Source organism: Hyalella azteca, unplaced genomic scaffold (assembly GCF_000764305.2).
Source record: "Hyalella azteca isolate HAZT.00-mixed unplaced genomic scaffold, Hazt_2.0.2 contig7450, whole genome shotgun sequence".
In the NCBI taxonomy this organism is placed as follows: Eukaryota; Metazoa; Arthropoda; class Malacostraca; order Amphipoda; family Hyalellidae; genus Hyalella; species Hyalella azteca.
The window spans coordinates 79,260-97,817 of record NW_025937575.1 but is presented as its reverse complement, the minus strand read 5'-3'; the positions used below and the strand labels follow the sequence as shown (position 1 = coordinate 97,817).

Sequence of the window (18,558 nt, the reverse complement as noted above, 5' to 3'; positions counted from 1 at the left end):
TGTCTCTGTAGAATTTATTTAATTGGTTACCACATGCTTCAATATCAAAGCAGCTGTAGCAGCTGTATTTCTCTTTATGCAATAGTACGCAGTTTGTCCATTCAGTTAGTTGATTATTTACTTACCTATTTGCCATTAACACTGATCATCAGCTATGCCTTCCCAGTACAAATGTTTTCATCGTCAGTGATAACCTCTGAGTTTAATTTATATTTGTGGTTCAAACGGAACTGTGAGTTTTTCTTAACTACTTCAATAACTTCCATCACAAAAGTTGTTGGCTTGACCAGATATCCGAAACAATCATGGAAGCAAATTTGATCCAAATTTTCAACCTTCAATGAAAAGATTCTCAATTTGCCGTATAGTTCCAAGTCATTTGTAATGCCTCAAATGAGACTATTAAATCCAAGAGCAATTCAGATGAAGCTTACTCTTATTTGACGTATATAATTGCTATAATATTTCTAGGATATTTCGTTCGATGGAATCGGTTTGATTGCCGTTTCATTATAGAGATAGCAATAGTACTTGATATCTCAATTGCCCTATTTTATTTGCCATAATTTGAAAAGAAAAAGCTAAAGGTTAACATTTGATGAATAGCATTGTTTATTTCAATATAATTCCATAGAATTTTTGTTTCAAACTGAATAAAATTTCAGGAGTTATAAGACTTTTAGTGAGCTCTGTTTTTTTTGTGTCACCCTGTATAAGTAGTTATCATAAGAAGTCTTGTTGGGGGAAACGGGCTTCAATCTTTATCACGATAGGTCTTGCGCTTTATGATGTTCTCATAAGTACCACCAACGCTATAAACGAGTAATGGTGAACAGGCAATAAAGCTGAAATACTGTTGAGTGAACAGTCCAAAACTGTAGCCTGGGAAGACTTTTGACCAAACTGGAGAAAGATTTTCGCAATGACTGCAGTGCATTTTTACGGCTAAACTTCTACAGCAATGAAAAGTCTGTGTTCGAGCTTCGTCACAGTTGCTGCCGATGGACGTGACAGAAACAGATATATTTTTATTGGCTCCTGTTGCTCTCCCAGCAGGATGAGCTGATATCATTTTAAACTTGATATTTTTTCCAATGCTCCAGCAAATATATGATCTGTTGGCGATGTTACGATTTATTGCTACAAAAATAATGAATAGATAAATAAAACGCTGCGTCTCTACGTAGTGCAATGAATTCTGGATCTGATTTACATTTCAATTTGCCGAGCTTGTCTGTTGATCAAGGCTTCTGGCCTCGATCAACATTCAAAAATTCTTTGAAGTTGATCTTCAACTCTGAGGTCGGCGGTGAATGACCTCAATGTTGAATTATAGTGCGGTGAATGACCTCAACATTTAAGTTATTCGTTAAAATTTATTCTCTTTCATTCAGTATTGTTAATGCTTAATGCGTCCTGCGGATCTAGGCAGGACTGCCAATTTAAGAGGATCACTTGTTTGGAGTTTGTGTTTCATTGCAAGCATTTGATTGTGTCTGTGTGTTCTTTGGTCTGTTCAATGCTCTTATTCATGCATTCTTGATAGAATTAGGCGATGGATTACTTGATAAACTCTCCATGTGCGACATGTTATGTACCAAATTTTACGATACGTTGTGGATTTCATATTTTCAAATTATCGAGATCAACTTCTGGATAAATTGATATCGAGATTCACTTTTCTTAAAAAATAAATTCAATTTCTTATGCAATACCTAGAAGCCATATGCAGAAGCTATTAAATTTTATCATAATTTTGTTGCAAAAGGGCAGATAATTGTAGAAAAATTATTTATTTTTCTCAATAACTTATATATCCGGTTATAATCCTTCAATGGCGACTATAAATTGAGCTACCGTTATATTATCGACTCCAGATAAGATGATTTTAGCAGAAAACAAAATAAAATTATATACCGTGCCTTCTAGATTGTTATACAATTCAAGACATCTGAAAGTGTGCTTAATTTTAACAGTTAATTGTAGAATACGTACCGAATGCCCTAACTGATGATCGTCCAACAGAACATTCGATGTACCGAGTCTTAAAAGATATCATCTTCAATTGACTTGGCAGTTCCCAGGCGTCGTCCAATTAAGGGAGTTGTGATCTCCTTTCATAGTTCGCTGCTCGAAACTACTTACAGTATCGTCGTAAATTTAGCCTCATAAGTTCCGAGTCTTCCAGCAGTTGCCAAAACGAGGTGACTCCAGGAATCGATACAGATTTATTTCATGTATATTAGAATATGGTGCTCACCTAATATTAAATATTCACATTTGGAACGCAATATATATTTTTTTATAGATCATGCTATTGCTGGCTTGACGGTGTGAATGATTGGTATTTTGTATATGTTTACACCTATATAAATATGGAGTGAAAGACATAACTTGTTGAACTATCGAAAATTTTATACGCGTTCTTAAACTGCTATCAGGTGTCAGTCTTGTTTTGAGTCATTTTGAGTCCTCGATTGTAATTTTTGAATAACATTACTCTCTTCGCTTGATTTCTATGATCTAAATTTTTTTATGATGGATTAAATTTGCATCGTTATATTCTGAAGTAAAGGAGGTTATAGGAGTCGATTCTCCGTCAGGGTACGTAGTCTGTCAATATTGTGTTATGCGAATGCTGCAAAAAAAAAAGTCGATTGCTTGTTAGAAATATTCAAGACAATGTCTTCTATGTCTTCTGTCTCAATGTCTTAATGTCTTCTTCTTTAAATTGAATGAGAAAACTTCACATCGAAAATATTATAAAATTATTAATGGTACTCGGAAAAATTTCCATATCAATTTTCGAATAGGAACTTAGTATTTCATTCGTAAATATGTGCGCATTTTTTTCGCATTATTCACTTAGAAGTTTTTGTAGACAGCTGTTCTTACTTTTAGTTTTTGAGTCACACGTTAAAAAAACTTTTAACGGAGCATAAATTCTTGTATAAAGTTCTTTTTATATGAACTTCGTCCCGAAACCTCGAATGAGTATGCGAGAATTTTTGCATACTTATAATACATAAACAGTCATACACTGACTGGATGTAGGTACCGCGAGGGCAACATGCAGGGTGCATGTTCCTCTTAACATTTTACTGTTTTGTAAGATTTTCTTCGCGTTTCCCAACATTAATGTGGTTTATCTCCAGCAGCCTCACGTGTTGAACTGTTTAAAAAATGTCCATCAATTCCAAGGAAATTATTCCTGTTGAACTAGAAAGTAAGGCAAAAGTAAACTGAATTCGTACCTGAGATACTCATAATTTCGAGTCCTTAATAGCACCATTAGTTCCTAATATCCATGAGGTTTGGTCCGCAATGTCTCGCCAGTCACTGCAGAGTGGATTAGAGAACTAACTTCACAACGGGATGTTCTATATAGCAAGTTTAAAGTTTGTAATTTACTTTTCAGCTTTTACACACTCTAGTTTTCTTGTAATTTGTTTCTAAATTTCCTATAACCGTACACCATTTATAGCCAGATTTCCATCTGACTTCACTGACTTTTCAAACATCAGACGTTCAGATATTTGTGCCAATGAATGACAGTTTCTACGCGGTATCTTCACTCAAAATTTCCCTGTGCTATACCAGTGATTGTGTGGTAGTATGGTGAGCATTAATCTAAGTAGTTGTATGGTGAGCATTAATCTAAGTAGTTGTATGGTGAACCATCAACTCAATACTTGAATGATGAGTCCCGCGCTTCTTATATACTATTTATGGTCTGTATGTTTGAGTGTTTTAAAAAAATGGCTGTTTTGCTTTCTGTTTTCTATTTCAGGCTCCATCTACGAACGATTGTCTTGATGATGATTATTAACTGTTGGAACTATTTATTTATTTATCATATCACTGGGAATTTGTTTAACATTTGGGCGTAGAAATGAAAATGTTAGGCTGTTTTGTTATTTTTTTAAACGCGTTGTTACATCCATTCAATTCACGGTTATTTTGCAGTTGTTAATTATAGTTCCGTGCATTACATCGTAGTGATTTCCCAGTCTGTTGTGTGGTTAATTAATGAATGAATATAATTAAAATAGCTTTATTTTCATTTGCTCGTGGATTCCTGCTCTTATTCTTAGATATTATTACGCTATTCAATATTATTTGCTTTAGTTTGTGATTAAACGATGTGGGCTGCTCTATTCATGCGTGTTCTCGTAAACAGACATTAATTGTAGCCTTAGTTTTCAGGCTTCCAACATTCGTGGCAACACTCAAATATCTCGACACTCAAACATGTAAACACTCGAAAAATGTTTTCTCAACTCATGTTCAAGTATTTTTCAATACCACAAGACGATATTGTTGTTGTCATAAATTGTGTCGTTTTGACGATACAATTAAAAATTGTGTGGTCGATATATAAAACAACATAAATTGTGTTGTTTTGACGACACAATTAAAAATTGTTTGGTCGATATAAAAAAACGTCATAAATTGTGTCGTTTTGACGACACAATTAAAAATTGTGTGTTCGATGTAAAAAAACGTCAAAAATTGTGTCGTTTTTGAGTATTTGTCAATACCACAAGACGATATTGTTGTTGTCATAAATTATATTGAACTGTGTTGTGGATTTGAAACTTGTCTTGTGCGATGCCCCACATTGTGGGTTTAAATATTATGTGTTTCTTGGCCGCAGGCTGCCATAATAAAATATGCATTATCCCTGTTCCAGATAAATTTTTACGCTTTTGTTTACTCATGAACTCCCTGCGCAAATATTAAAACATTATATTATTTAGCATGAGTTTTTTGTGAATCCCTCCTATATGAATGTTTGCATTTTTGCATGAAATTTCCCTTCAAACCTCTATTTTTTAGTTTTAAATAAAATCACGCTTAATTAGAAATAATGCAATATTCTTTTTTTCATCACTTATTATATCATGACAATTTTGTACTTGATTTAGCCTCATTCCTATACAAGTGCAACACGTTGCACATATATACTTTTTATGGCTCGATTATTCTTAATTTAGATCGAAATTTCTAGTAATTTTTATGGCATTTACGTTTCACTGTGTATCTGTATTTAGTTCTCTTGGTACAGTTAGGCAAGAAACATTCTCTTACTTAGTAATGTTGATAAATTTTAACAAAAGTCATTCATTATGACTTTTCATTCATTATGAATGAAAAAAATTCATGGAGTCATTCATTATGAATGACTCCTGATTCCTAAATTCATTAATCAGGAGATCATTTTATAAACCTGTACGTATATAAATAAAGTAAGTGTACCTGCATTACAGCACCTGCCGTACCTGTCGCTGTCGTACCTGTACGACGCTGTGGTACAGTACGCAGACGCTGTACGGCGACTGTACCAGCAGCGTATGGCCGTGTGGCGACAGGGAGATCGACGCGTGTCCGTCGAAGAGGTGGCCAGCGATGGCGCGGCCATAATCAACCTTCTTAGAAACCACACATATACAAGCGAGTTATTTTTACCAGTCATTCTAGTTTTGTGCAGCTGAATTGCAAACAAACTAATTCCATTGCCAATAAGTTAACGATTTCCCTTTTATGTGTTAGTTTTTACCATTTCCTTCGTAATGCCTTCCCAGATAATTAAAATATGAAGACTTAATGGGGATGCGCCTAACAGGATTTTTAATTATTCGTGCTAAAATAAAGATGAATAAAATTTTTGCGTTACGTTCGGAAAGCCAATATTCAGTATCCTTCGTTTTCCTGAGACTTCCATATATGCAGCGTTTGATTTACATCTAAATTCTTTATATAAGTATTAGGTCTTTAATAACACAGATATTAATACTTGCAGGTATTCTGGGTTACTCGGTGACCATTTACATCTAAATTCTTTATAAAAGTATTAGGTCTTTAATAACATAGAAATTAATACTTGCAGGTATTCTGGGTTACTCCGTGACCATTTACATCTAAATTCTTTATATAAGTATAAGGTCTTTAATAACACTGATATTAATACTTGCAGGTATTCTGGGTTACTCGGTAACTATGGACGGACAGGCGCAGAGTGAAGGTAACTACAGCGTTTATTTCTTCTACGAGCATCCCAACTGCAACACCAGCACCAGGAACTTCCCTTGTTCCCACTGCCTCGCTAAAATCTCTGACTTCGTCGTAAGAATTTTTTTCTAATATTGGTCTATCTATAAATATTATGGATATATCTATCCATAGTATGTGTCTATCTATCCATGTTATGGATCTATCTATCCATATTATGGGGAATATCGATCCATATTATGGATTTAACTATCCATGGATATATCTATCTATGGATATATCTATCCATTTTATGGATATATCTATCCATATTATGGGTCTATATATTCATGTTATGGATCTATCTCTCCAAATTATGAATCTATCTATCCTTAATCTTAAGCGCTGAAAATTGAAAATTTAAATTTTATTTTATTTTCACAAGGTATGTTTTTTCCTAAAATGTATTCCACATAACTAACGGAAGATTCCAATAAATCTGTGTAACTATAAGCCGACATATAATCAATTAAAACGTCCGGGACATTGTACTTAGGACACCCTGTACATTGTTCATTCTCACTATATATACACAATACTTGGTGCACTAAATTCACGCTAGCCTTCGTACGTGGTCATTCAATGTCGCCGGTATCTTTGATACCACCGCCTCCGTGCCAAACATCACACGAATATACTGTATATGACAGATATGTTTGACATCACACGCATATATATTACATATATGTTTGACATCACACTCATATGTATGACATTACGCGCATATATATGACAGATATGCGCGACATCACGCGCATAAGCAGCAAATAAATTTAATTTTTATTTTATTACGCTTATATTTAATTAAGTAAAGCACCATTGTTCAATTTTGCCATAAAATGCTCCTATGAAATAATACTTTCATTATATTGTGTCCGATTTATAAGCATATCTTCATCACCAACATTTTGCTCTCTGACTCAACCAGCATCCATATCCTGGTACTGACCGAGACATCTTGTGAATGAGGTTAATTTCCACAAAGATCATTTAAAATATATACTGATATCCATTCCTCATCACAATGAGAAGTTTCAATGTCAGTCGTGAAGTCGTTGCAATATAATTAGTTAAAAAATGTAATATTATACTGATATAAATTCAGGCCCGTATCACGATAATAGATTGCATTTTGTTATCAGAACCACGCTCTAAACACCAACATCCAGTCAGAGATATCTTGCAAATACGATAACTTTACAAATATTCAAGACAATACTGACATCAGTTCCGTATCACGATAAGAAATGACATTTTGTTATCAGGACTACGCCCCAGACACCAACATCCAGATCCTGGTGCTGGCAGAGATATCTTGCGAATACGATTAGTTTAAAATTTTTCAATAATATACCGATATAAATTCAGTTCTTGACATCACACGCATATATATGACAGATATGTTTGACATCACGCGCATATATATGACATATATCATATATATGTTTGACATCACACGCATATTTTTAATATATACTGATATCCATTCCTCATCATAATAAGAAGTTTCAATATCAGTCGTGAAGTCGTTGGAATATTAGTTTAAAAAATTCACAATAATACTGATATAAATTTAGGTCCGTTTCACAATTATAAATTGCATTTATTATCAGGACTGCGCCGTGAACAGCAACATCCAGGCGGAGATATTTTGCGAATACGATAAGTTTACAAATATTCAAGGCAATACTGACATCAGTTCCTTAATAGGATAAGAAATGACATTTTGTTACCAGGACCACGCCCTAGACGCCAACATCCACATCCCGGTGCTGGCAGAGAGACCTTCCAAATACGATTAGTTTGAAAATATTCCATCATATACTAATATAAATTCAATTCCGTATACATTTCACCATATATTAATATAAGTTCAATTCCGTATCACGATAAGAAATGACATTTTGTTATCAGGACTACGCCCTAGACACCAACATCCAGATCCCGGTGCTGGCAGAGCCGTTGTGNAGGATAGACAAAAACGTAAGACAGGAGGATAGACAAAGTAATACAGGAGGATAGACAAGAACGTAAGACATGCAGGAGGATAGACAAGAAGGAGCTGTGTCAGTTCAACTCCGGATATGACTTCGTGCCCAGGGTGCGACACGCTCAAATTATGGAATTAATTTATTTAATTTTTAAATCAATTTAAAATTTAATTTTTAAATAAATTAATTAATTAAAAGGTGTTTAGTTAGTATTAGTATTAATTAGTGATTAGTAACGGTGTTGTGTATGGTTCTCACGATTAAAATGAATATGTAACAGAGAAGTAATTGAAATTTGAGGTTTATTTTTTGAAACCTTCTTAATTTGTTATGAGTTCCCTTGACTTGAAGTATTTTTCTATATTTTAATGTCTATTATATTTCATAATGAATTCGTTTAAAATTTCAGGCTAAATTTCCATCGACATAAAACCTCTCTAAAAGCCTCTTGACCCTCTAACTGTGACTAATAAAATGTATGTTAAGCATTACTTGCTCTGCCGACAGACTAGTCTTGCGTTTCATATCATATTGAATATCTTTAAAGTTTCAGGCTAAATTTCCATCGACATAAAACCTATCCTAAATAGCCTGGTTACCCTTTAACTGTGACCAGTAAAATGTATGTTAAGCATTTTAATTTTTAATTAAATTTAAAATTTAATTTTTAAATTAATTAAAAGGTGTTTAGTTAATATTAGTATTAATTAGTAGTTAGTAGCGGTGTTGTGTATGGTTCTCACGATTAAAAGGAATATGTAACGGAGAAGTATTTGAAATTTGAGTTTTATTTTGTGAAACCTACTTTATTTTTTATTTAATATGAGTTCCGTTTACTTGAAGTATTTTTCTGTAGTTTAATGTCGATTTCATTTCATATTGAATTCGTTTAAAGTTTCAGGCTAAATTTCCATCGACATAAAACCTTCCTAAATGGCCTGGTTACCCTTTAACTGTGACCAGTAAAATGTATGTTGAGCATTACTCGCTCTGCCTCCAGACTAGTCTTGCGAGCGTCGTGTCGCACGACTTCCACGGTCAACTGTACTTCCCGAGCCTGGCAGACTACCGCGGTACAGTCGTGTGCCTCAAGACCATCGACATGGAGCACAAGGCACACAAGAAACCTGACCTCAGTCGACCCATCATGAAGGAGATCAGGTATACCAACATTTATTATAATTAACTATAATCGAGCGATGTAATGAACAGAAAGGAAAATTAAGCCTGCTGAGTGGCACTGAATGTTTGACTCCAACATTATATTCGCAATTTTTTTCTATATATTGCCTGAGCCAACAAAGCCACTGAATTAGAAATTTAAATAGCAAATGCCACCATATTTTCCTCTGAGCTTTCGATAAAAAGTTTCGGAATCCTCAGCTGCACCGTCAGTTCGAAAATTCCAATGAATGAATCCTGCATGAAAATGTTTCGTTGCAAAAAATTCAACTAGCAAAAGAGGTATTAATTATCATCTTAAATGCATGACAGAATTATCGAAGTTTTTGAGGTATTATTTATAAGCTTAAATGCATTATCGACGTTTTTAGCGCATTTTCTCATTTCTGGAAAATAGGCGCTATTGTGCTCGTCATGTCCGTCCGTCTGCCTGTCCGTCTGTCTGTCTGTCCGTCTGTCTGTCTGTCTGTCCGTCTGTCTGTCTGTCTGTCAGTCCGTCCGTAACTTTACGTTTTCGTCGACGAGAAAATGCGCTCTCCGTCACTCACTGCAGTGAGTACTACTGAGTTATATTTTTTATCCTTTGATGGTTCTAATTATCCGCTTAAATGCATGACAGAATTATCGAAGTTTTTTATCCCTTGATGCGTAGGAAGATGCGCGAGATGCAACAGGACAACGTATGCAGTTTGGTGGGGGCGTACCTGGAGGGTGGGAGCGTGACGATTGTGATGGAGTATTGTCACCGCGGCTCCTTGGAGGACATCTTGGAGAACGAGGACATCAAGCTCGACCTGCTCTTTGTGGCCTCTCTTGTGCACGACTTGCTGCGGGTGAGATAAGGACCTGTTCTTCGTGGCCTCTCTTGTGCACGACTTGCTGAGGGTGAGATAAGGACATGTTCTTCGTGGCCTCTCTTGTGCACGACTTGCTGAGGGTGAGATTAGGACATGTTCTTCGTGGCCTCTCTTGTAAACGACTTGCTGAGGGTGAGATAAGGACATGTTCTTCGTGGCCTTTCATGTACACGACTTACTGAGGGTGAGATAAGGACATGTTCTTCGTGGCCTCTCTTGTGTACGACTTGCTGAGGGTGAGATAAGGACATGTTCTTCGTGGCCTCTCTTGTGCACGACTTGCTGAGGGTGAGATAAGGACCTGTTCTTCGTGGCCTCTCTTGTCCACGACTTGCTGAGGGTGAGATAAGGACATGTTCTTCGTGGCCTCACTTAAACACGACTTGCTGAGGGTGAAATAAGGACCTGTTCTTCGTGGCCTCTCTTGTACACGACTTGCACGACTCATTGTAGATACGGACTTAGTACATACGTACATACAGCTGGTAAGATGGTTTCACGTATGTATAATTTTTGTATCACACTCTTATTCACTTTATATTGCACATTCTTCATTGGTTACAGGGTATGCGTTTCTTGCACGGTCACTACGGAGAGCACGGTAACCTCAAGTCGAGTAACTGCGTGGTAACCGGACGCTGGGTGCTACAGGTTACCGACTATGGCCTGCACGACCTGCGCAAGGAGGCGCTCAAGCACATCAACTTCGACCAGCTCGACATGAACACGGAAGACGGGGCGCGCTTCTTGAAAAGTCCGTTCACAGAAAAAGGCATAAGTGTAATTTTTTTATGCCAAGATAAAATATTTCAGTAAATTTTTCGCAGTATTTTTACCACACATTGTTATAATTTTATTCTCCAATGCGATTCTTAATAATTGAAGCACAATCTTAATGTACGTTGATTATCGTCATTACTTCGACAAAACTCAATTACCCCAATTTTCTTCGATTAAAATTACTCGCCTGTACAACAATTTTTTTTGACGAGTGATTTATACATCATCGCTTTTCTTCTATAAGGCATTCTTATATCTCTGTGTTGTTATCAGCATCAAATAGTTATTTCTCTTTCAACTTAAGGCTACTTCTTTACCCTTTCCTAACCCTATAAGCACTTTAATCCAAGGCCTCATTAAAAAAAATTATCGACGCTCGCCAGACCTTCGATGATACTGAGTAAGCCATGCTCACTTAAAACGAGCAGATTAATTCAAATCCATAAATGTAAGTTGGCTAATTTTATTTAATTTCTAAATAGTGTTTAACATAAATGTTTAACATGATGATAACATGTTACGTTTTCGTTGCCTAGGTCAGCTGTGGAGGGCACCTGAACTGCTGCGTCAGTCCCCCCTGACGAAAGGCACTCGGGAGGCCGACGTCTACGCCTTCGGGATAATCCTGCACGAAATTATCGCACGTCAAGGACCTTTTTCAATAAACAATGGAGAAGGACCCAATTACGCTGGTGAACTTCCTTAGGTTTTTTAATAATGGTATAGTTTCAAGGGAAGGCAATCATCCTGCACCAAATTATCGCACGTCAAGGACCTTCTTCCATAAACAATGGAGAAGGACCCAATTACGCTGGTGAACTTCCTTACTTAGGATTTTTAGTAACGGCATAATTAGGGTTTCAAGGGAATGCACATATGATCGTAGATGCCTACTTTATGTTTGAATGTAATGTATGACTCACACCGTAACATTGCTTTTGGGTTGTAACGACACAACTCACGATGAGATCTCGAAAGTTTATCACTACTAAAACAAATCAACTTATAGTCGCAGATGGCATCACCAACGTGATAAGCTCGCTATAAAATTACTGAAGTTAATCACCACTGAAAAATATATAACAAAATTTATCACTAGTAATAATAATCAAATTATCCGCACAGATATCATCAATGACGTGAAGGCTGGGCAAACATCGAGCGGTAATTTGAAGCGTCCAAGTCTCCTGGACTTGACAGACAAACCGTTCGGCAGCAGTCCCCTCGTCGTGTCTGTCATGCAGAACTGCTGGCAGGAAGACCCAGCCAAAAGACCGCTCTTCCGAACCATCAAACTCCAGCTCAAAAAGATGATGCCGAACGAAGAGAAGTACTTTTTGATCGGTTAAGACGCAGTTGTGGGATTATGTCTAAGAAAAGGTTCTACCTTCCATTTCAAATTTTGGATGAACAAATACGTTTAACCTCTACTTTAAAATAGCCCGAACTTAATTCTGAGATTAAAAGCATCTTTAATATTTTCTAATGAATTCTAAACTTCTTATTTATTTAATTTAATGAGAAATCCTTAGCGTGCACTCAAATTTCTATTAAAAAGAACGATTCATTTGTACTTTGTACAGACGGCGCGGTAACCTGATGGACCACATCGTGAAACGTTTCGGAGTCGATTAATATATTAATTAATCGTCAATTAATTTATTAATTAATCGACCTAATCGAACGATTAATTTGTACGTTGTACAGACGGCGCGGTAACCTCATGGACCACATCGTGAAGCTCCTGCACGAGTACAGCAAGAACCTCGAGGAGCTTGTCTGTAACCGCACCCTCGAGCTCAGGGAGGAGAAGCGCAAGACCGAGGACCTTCTGCACCGCATGCTGCCACCGTCAGTCTTAGTCTTAGTCATCGAATAAATTAATTCTTTAAGTCTGATTTTTAGGTTATCATTTTATAGTATAAGTCTCTTTTAGCTTCAAGGTTATCAGAAACAAAAATTCTAAAAGTCACATTTTTAGGTTATCATTTTATAGTGTAAGTCTATTTTAGCTTCAAGGTTATCAGGTTTAAATAAAGTGACTTTTTTGAAGGGATTCGCTGCGCAAAAACACGAAGTTTTTTTTGTAACATTAAATCTTAGCTCAGTCTGGCAATGTTTTCACTTCTCCGGAACCATTAAGCTTACCTAAAGAAAATGTAGAAGATCGTAGTTTATCAAGTTATACGTCACATGTCTGCATCTGCTAAGATTAGTTCATAAGTCATGGATCGCTTTTTTTAACTTGCGTGGTCGATGTTAGACCACAACCAACAGGGGTCTGACAAGGGCGTTTAGGGTCAGACCTCAACAACCAAAAATTCTCGGTCAGTTGTACATAAATTTTTTAAACTTAGATTGGTTTGGCTGGTATGGTAGGTAGGGTGGTTTGAAGGCGTCTTTCATTCGAAAGAAATTTCAATAGAAATTTATTTACTCCGCGGTCAAATTAGACGAATATGAAGAGAAAATTACGTATTCATAAGTTGAAAATGGCAACAGCGTATAAGCGCATCAATTAAAAGCATACAGAGAAAATTCTGTGTTTCCTGACTAATATTCTTGTTATTCTCATTTGCACTCATCATTAAGTATAATTTTATTGCATTATGGATAAAAAGTAATATTATTAAGAGTCAATTATTCCATTCTATTCTCGCCACTATCCATAAGCTCAATGAGAGAGTTTCTATAAATCGTACCCAAATTACGATGTTTTTTCTTCCATACCATACGATGCTGTTCGTTTCTATATTCTAAAAAATACATTGACCAAAAAATTAAAACAATTCTCCCCTATGAATACGTGTTGTCTGAGCAGTTATGGTATTATATCAAAGCACCAACGGAACTTAATATGAACATATTATGCCCCCACACACAGGACTGTAGCGAGCTGCCTGACGAGCAACCGTCCCGTAGAGCCGCAGAACTTCGACAGCGTCACCATCTACTTCAGCGACATCGTCGGCTTCACGGCCCTCTGTGCTGAGAGCACGCCTTTCCAGGCACGTAACTTGCCTATTTCAGTGTCTTATTTCTGCCTTACCTATTGCAGTGGACTATTTCTGCTTTACCTATTGCAGCGTCTTATTTCTGCCTTAGGTACCTATTTCAGTGTTCTATAACTTTCTTTACCTAATTCAGCGTCCTAAATCTACCTTACCTATTTCAGTGTCCAATATCTGCCTTACCTATTTCAGTGTCCTATTTCTGCCTTCCCTATTGCAGTGTCTTATTTCTGCCTTACCTATTTCAGTGTCCAATATGTGCCTTACCTATTTCAGTGTCCAACTTTTTCCTTGCCTATTTCGGTGTCTTATCTCTTTCTTACCTATTTCAATGTCTAATATCTGCCTTATCTATTTTATTATTTTATTTCTGCCATACTTATTTCAGCCTGCAGTATCTGCCTTACCTATTTCAGTATCCTATCTCTCTCTTACTTATTTCACTGAATTGAATGCGGTATACGGGAATGTAGTGAACTTCTATAAGAATTTTTAATTTAATGAAAAGTTTAAATAATATTCTAGGGAAGAATTTTATGTAGTTTTTTGGATTAAGTGGTCACTTCTTTGTATTTGTTGTACCCCACTTTGGAAACAACTATTTGACGTATTCTTTGCGTCAGGTTGTTACATTTCTGGACGACTTGTACCGCATGTTTAATAAATCACGTAAGATAATTTGTTATGTCGGGTTGTTATATTTCTGGACGAGTTGCACCGCATGTTTAATAAATCACCTAAGATAATTTATTATGTCAGGTTGTGACATTTCTGGACGAGTTGTACCGCATGTTTGACGGCATCATCAGCGGCTACGATGTCTACAAAGTGGAGACAATCGGGGACGCTTACATGGTCGTCTCGGGACTACCAACCCGGAACGACAAACATGCGGGCGAAATTGCGTCCATGGCTCTTGAGCTCGTCGATAAGGTGGGAATATTTCCTTTAGGACAGTTCCAACCCCCAACTTTATATTTGTAATGTATATTTATTATAAATAAATTGATTTTTTATTAGCGCATTTTGTCATATATGGAAAAAGGCGCTATTGTGCTCGCATGTCCGTCCGTCTGTCTGTCTGTCCGTCCGTCCGTGACTTCACGTTTTCGTCGACGAGAAAATGCGCTCTCTGTCACTCACTGCAGTTAATACTGAGTTATATTTTTCGGTATACCAATAAGATGCTATACCGAAAAATATAACTCAGTACTAACTCAGTACTAACTGCAGTTAGTACTGAGTTATATTTTTCGGTATAGCATCTTATTGGTAGCTCAAATCTTGAGTATGTGAGTCTTATGGAAACTACGAGAACTCAGGATGCTATTTCGCCCTAGAATTGTACACAGATTAATTGACAGTTCTTATATTTAGATTGATTTGTATTGTGTCCAGAACTTCAATAGGCTAGACTGCAGAAGTCACTACACCAAATTTGTGATGCAAACACCGTTGATTTAACCCATCGTTGGACTTGGCATTTATTCATGTTCTTTGTATGTGCTTGGCTATCTTGATGAATTTTAACATTATTTTTTGCTTCATGAAGGACATAAAAAGTTAATATTCTTTCCTTCTCATCCTTAAATTCAGATCTACCTCAATTCATCAACAATATTTTACTCAAATTAATGCTGCAAAAATGGTAAAAAATGACTATCATTGCAGACAAAAACGCAGTTTGTGATCCCGCACAAGCCCGAGATGACGTTGAAGCTCCGGGTGGGGGTACACACGGGCCCCGTGATGGCGGGGGTCGTGGGGCTGTCCATGCCCCGCTACTGCCTCTTCGGCGACACTGTTAACACCGCCGCCAGGTTCGAGAGGTGAGTCGTCTTCAGTTCAAATGCATTCACCAAGTTACTATTTAATGCTGCATTAACACTCGCTGCTTCGTTTTACCTCGACGCATTTCAATTAAGATCAAGGAGGTCATTCTTGCGTTTCCAAACTCAAGGTGTTATATATTGTGTTTTGATAAAAATCGTGAGCATCGTGAAGAATATATCCATCACGATGATGAACATCGTGATGAGCTTTCACCAACTTCTTCTAACGCATTTATTTTCCCAGCAACGGCCTTCCTCTACAAATCCACATATCTGAGCCAACGAAGAAAGCACTCGACAAGCTCGGCGGGTACGTCACCGAAGAGCGTGGGCTCGTTGAAATGAAAGGCAAAGGCCAAGTGCTGACGTTCTGGCTGAAGGCAGCCCTCGACACGGCCATCCAGAGGCGCGAGACGCCCAAGCACGAGCTGCCCAAGATGCCGCCGCTCTTCCAAGACGGCGACGGCGAGATCCGCAGGCGGTCGCCTCGACTGCTCTCAGATCACAGGAGATTTTCGCTCGGCGGCAGATCATCTATTACAAGGTATGCTCACTGATACGCGTTTACGTTTGTGGTGCCGTAGTATTATTAGTGTGCAATAAGACTAGGGTACGGCTGATAGTGCAGGGAAATTGTGTTCGTCAAAGAGTGTTATGTGAGAGTACTATGGTAATTTACTTAATTTAAAGTATTGATAAGTAGCTTATTCGCCATTTATTATGTCTGGTTAGTGCCTTGCAATATTGGCTAGAGATTCCGCATATTTAGGCTCATTCAGCTGTGCCAATTGTTGAGCTAATACGCATAAAAACTGTAGTCTGATCTTCACCGCTTCAATCCGTATCTCTGTTCTTTTTTATCATTCAATATTCTGAAGAAATCGCTACTTGCAACTCAATCATCTGCAAGAAATTGCGCCCCGAGGCAAGGTGCGTTACAGTATATTATGGAAGTAACTCATTTTTTTTCTTCTTTTTGCAGCCGAAGTTTTGATGGCTCTGGTGAAATTCTGCTACCTCGACGAGGGGTTCGAGAAGTTTCTCCTTTGTCGCGGGAGTCCCCAAAGGTGATGACACCTCCCGCGGTGCAGAGACGGAAGATTAGCACCGGAGTGCGGGCCTCCAGTTTGGAGATCACGACCAAAGACGGACTTCTTTCACCTCCTGATTCAAAACGTGGCTGTAGTCCAGACCTCAACACGCGTGCCACACACAGCTTGGAACAACTTCATTCGGCCGGCCAAGATCTCATGTTGGAAATACCAAAACTGAGAAGCCGGGGTAATAGTAGATTTTCCAATCTGGCCTCTCCGGTTTCATCGGAGCCTACTTTGCCCGTCGAAGATGTTCCTCGAGTGAACTTCAGCAAGCAGGTTGGAGACGTGGCGCAGGATCCTGACCCTGATGATAGCGGTGCATCTTCCGAAGAAATACGCCCAATGTTGGATAATTCACCATCAGGTATCGAGATTGCTACAACAGAATCCGAGCCTGGCGACAGAAGAGGAACGAGTAGTGTTCGTTCGTGGCTAACTGGCTTCATGAAGCCGAAACCAGCAACCAATAAACTTCCAATGAATGGGCTCCACCATGAAAGCCTTGTCTGAACGAGTGTCAAAAACCCGGTTGGAGAACACGAATGCATTCAAGCTGAATAACTGTAATAAAGATCTGACAAAGTATGTCCATGCTCGACGCTCGGCAAGAATTATCCAGAATCAGATATTCGTGGCCTTTCAAGTCTCATGATCCCCCAGTCCTTCGTACTCTGTAGTTTTCTGCATCCCCAAGTCTCTTGCTCTTCAACCCATTGTGTGCAGACGGGACCTCTCGCTCCCAGAACTTTGTGTACGAATAGCAGTAACGATTAATGCATCCTATACAAAGGGCCTTCGTGCATCCAAGTCCTACGTCTTGAATGATTTCTCTACCTGTTTATGACTGACGCTCATGTTTAGTGATCAAACCGAAATCAGTATGAATGCATAAGTCGTGCCGAAATCGCAGAATGGCCGATAATCGGCAGCCAGTTTGCCGAATCTGAGCAATCAGCATTACGTTGCTGATTCAGAAAATCGGACGTTAGAGTTGAGCTACAACATAAATCGACAGATAGAGTTATAAAAGTTTAGGTCAAGTTCGGTCAAGTTCTTTTATATTTAAATATTAAAAAGAAGAACTTGGCTGACTGACCTAACCCCTGATTCCTATAGTATTTAAATGCTTATTCTACAGATTTGGCAAACTGGCTGCCGATTCCATAGAATAGGCAATTCCGCGATTTCGACACGACAGATATAAATACTTTGTTCTGGTGACTGACAAATTCTCCTGTTATTTAATCATCGTGTGCTATGGGCTCCACAAAAAATGTCATGTGTATATTGTACTAGAGTAATTCACCTTCGCAATATCTTCTCCTTATTGTTAAAAACTCAGTCATATCAGATCAAGACAGCTCCTTGCAGCAGTCTTGAACATCTGTATAAATGTAAGTAAAATGCATCTTGCTTATGAATTCTGTCACCTTCTATTGATAATTTGAGTGATTCTAATTTTTTACACGTACGTTATTGAATTGTTTAGGCACTTGAGTACTTCATTGTTTAGTCATTAGCTGTGATATTTCAGGACGCATCTCGTCATGAAATATTGCCCTTCTTCACCGCTGTGGAATATGATTCTGATGGCGAAGATATATTGGCATAATTTGTGATGAAATTCATTGTTCTCGAAAGATTACCTAATCTAAATCAGAAACATTACCTGCTTCTTTAGAGGGTTTGCATGCTGCCATTGTAATAGATGGAATTTATTGACGCATTTCTTCCTAGATGAAGCTTGTAATGAATGA

At 37.7% G+C, this 18,558-nt stretch overlaps 1 protein-coding gene across 1 annotated transcript in view; it reads left to right on the top strand.

Annotated features, from left to right (window-relative positions):
• LOC108682589 (receptor-type guanylate cyclase Gyc76C-like) overlaps positions 1-17,742 on the top strand; it is a 66,430-nt gene extending 48,688 nt beyond the window's left edge. Inside the window, exons 9-22 of the mRNA XM_047881263.1 lie at positions 5,271-5,454; positions 5,978-6,126; positions 7,966-8,034; positions 9,043-9,203; positions 9,877-10,057; positions 10,646-10,835; positions 11,398-11,553; positions 11,987-12,191; positions 12,569-12,712; positions 13,746-13,869; positions 14,632-14,805; positions 15,544-15,701; positions 15,949-16,248; positions 16,687-17,742. Of these exons, the coding sequence (XP_047737219.1) occupies positions 5,271-5,454; positions 5,978-6,126; positions 7,966-8,034; positions 9,043-9,203; positions 9,877-10,057; positions 10,646-10,835; positions 11,398-11,553; positions 11,987-12,191; positions 12,569-12,712; positions 13,746-13,869; positions 14,632-14,805; positions 15,544-15,701; positions 15,949-16,248; positions 16,687-17,311 (2,820 nt within the window). The 3' untranslated portion in view covers positions 17,312-17,742. The remainder of the gene's footprint in view (positions 1-5,270; positions 5,455-5,977; positions 6,127-7,965; positions 8,035-9,042; positions 9,204-9,876; positions 10,058-10,645; positions 10,836-11,397; positions 11,554-11,986; positions 12,192-12,568; positions 12,713-13,745; positions 13,870-14,631; positions 14,806-15,543; positions 15,702-15,948; positions 16,249-16,686) is intronic.
• Positions 17,743-18,558: the final 816 nt, after the last annotated feature.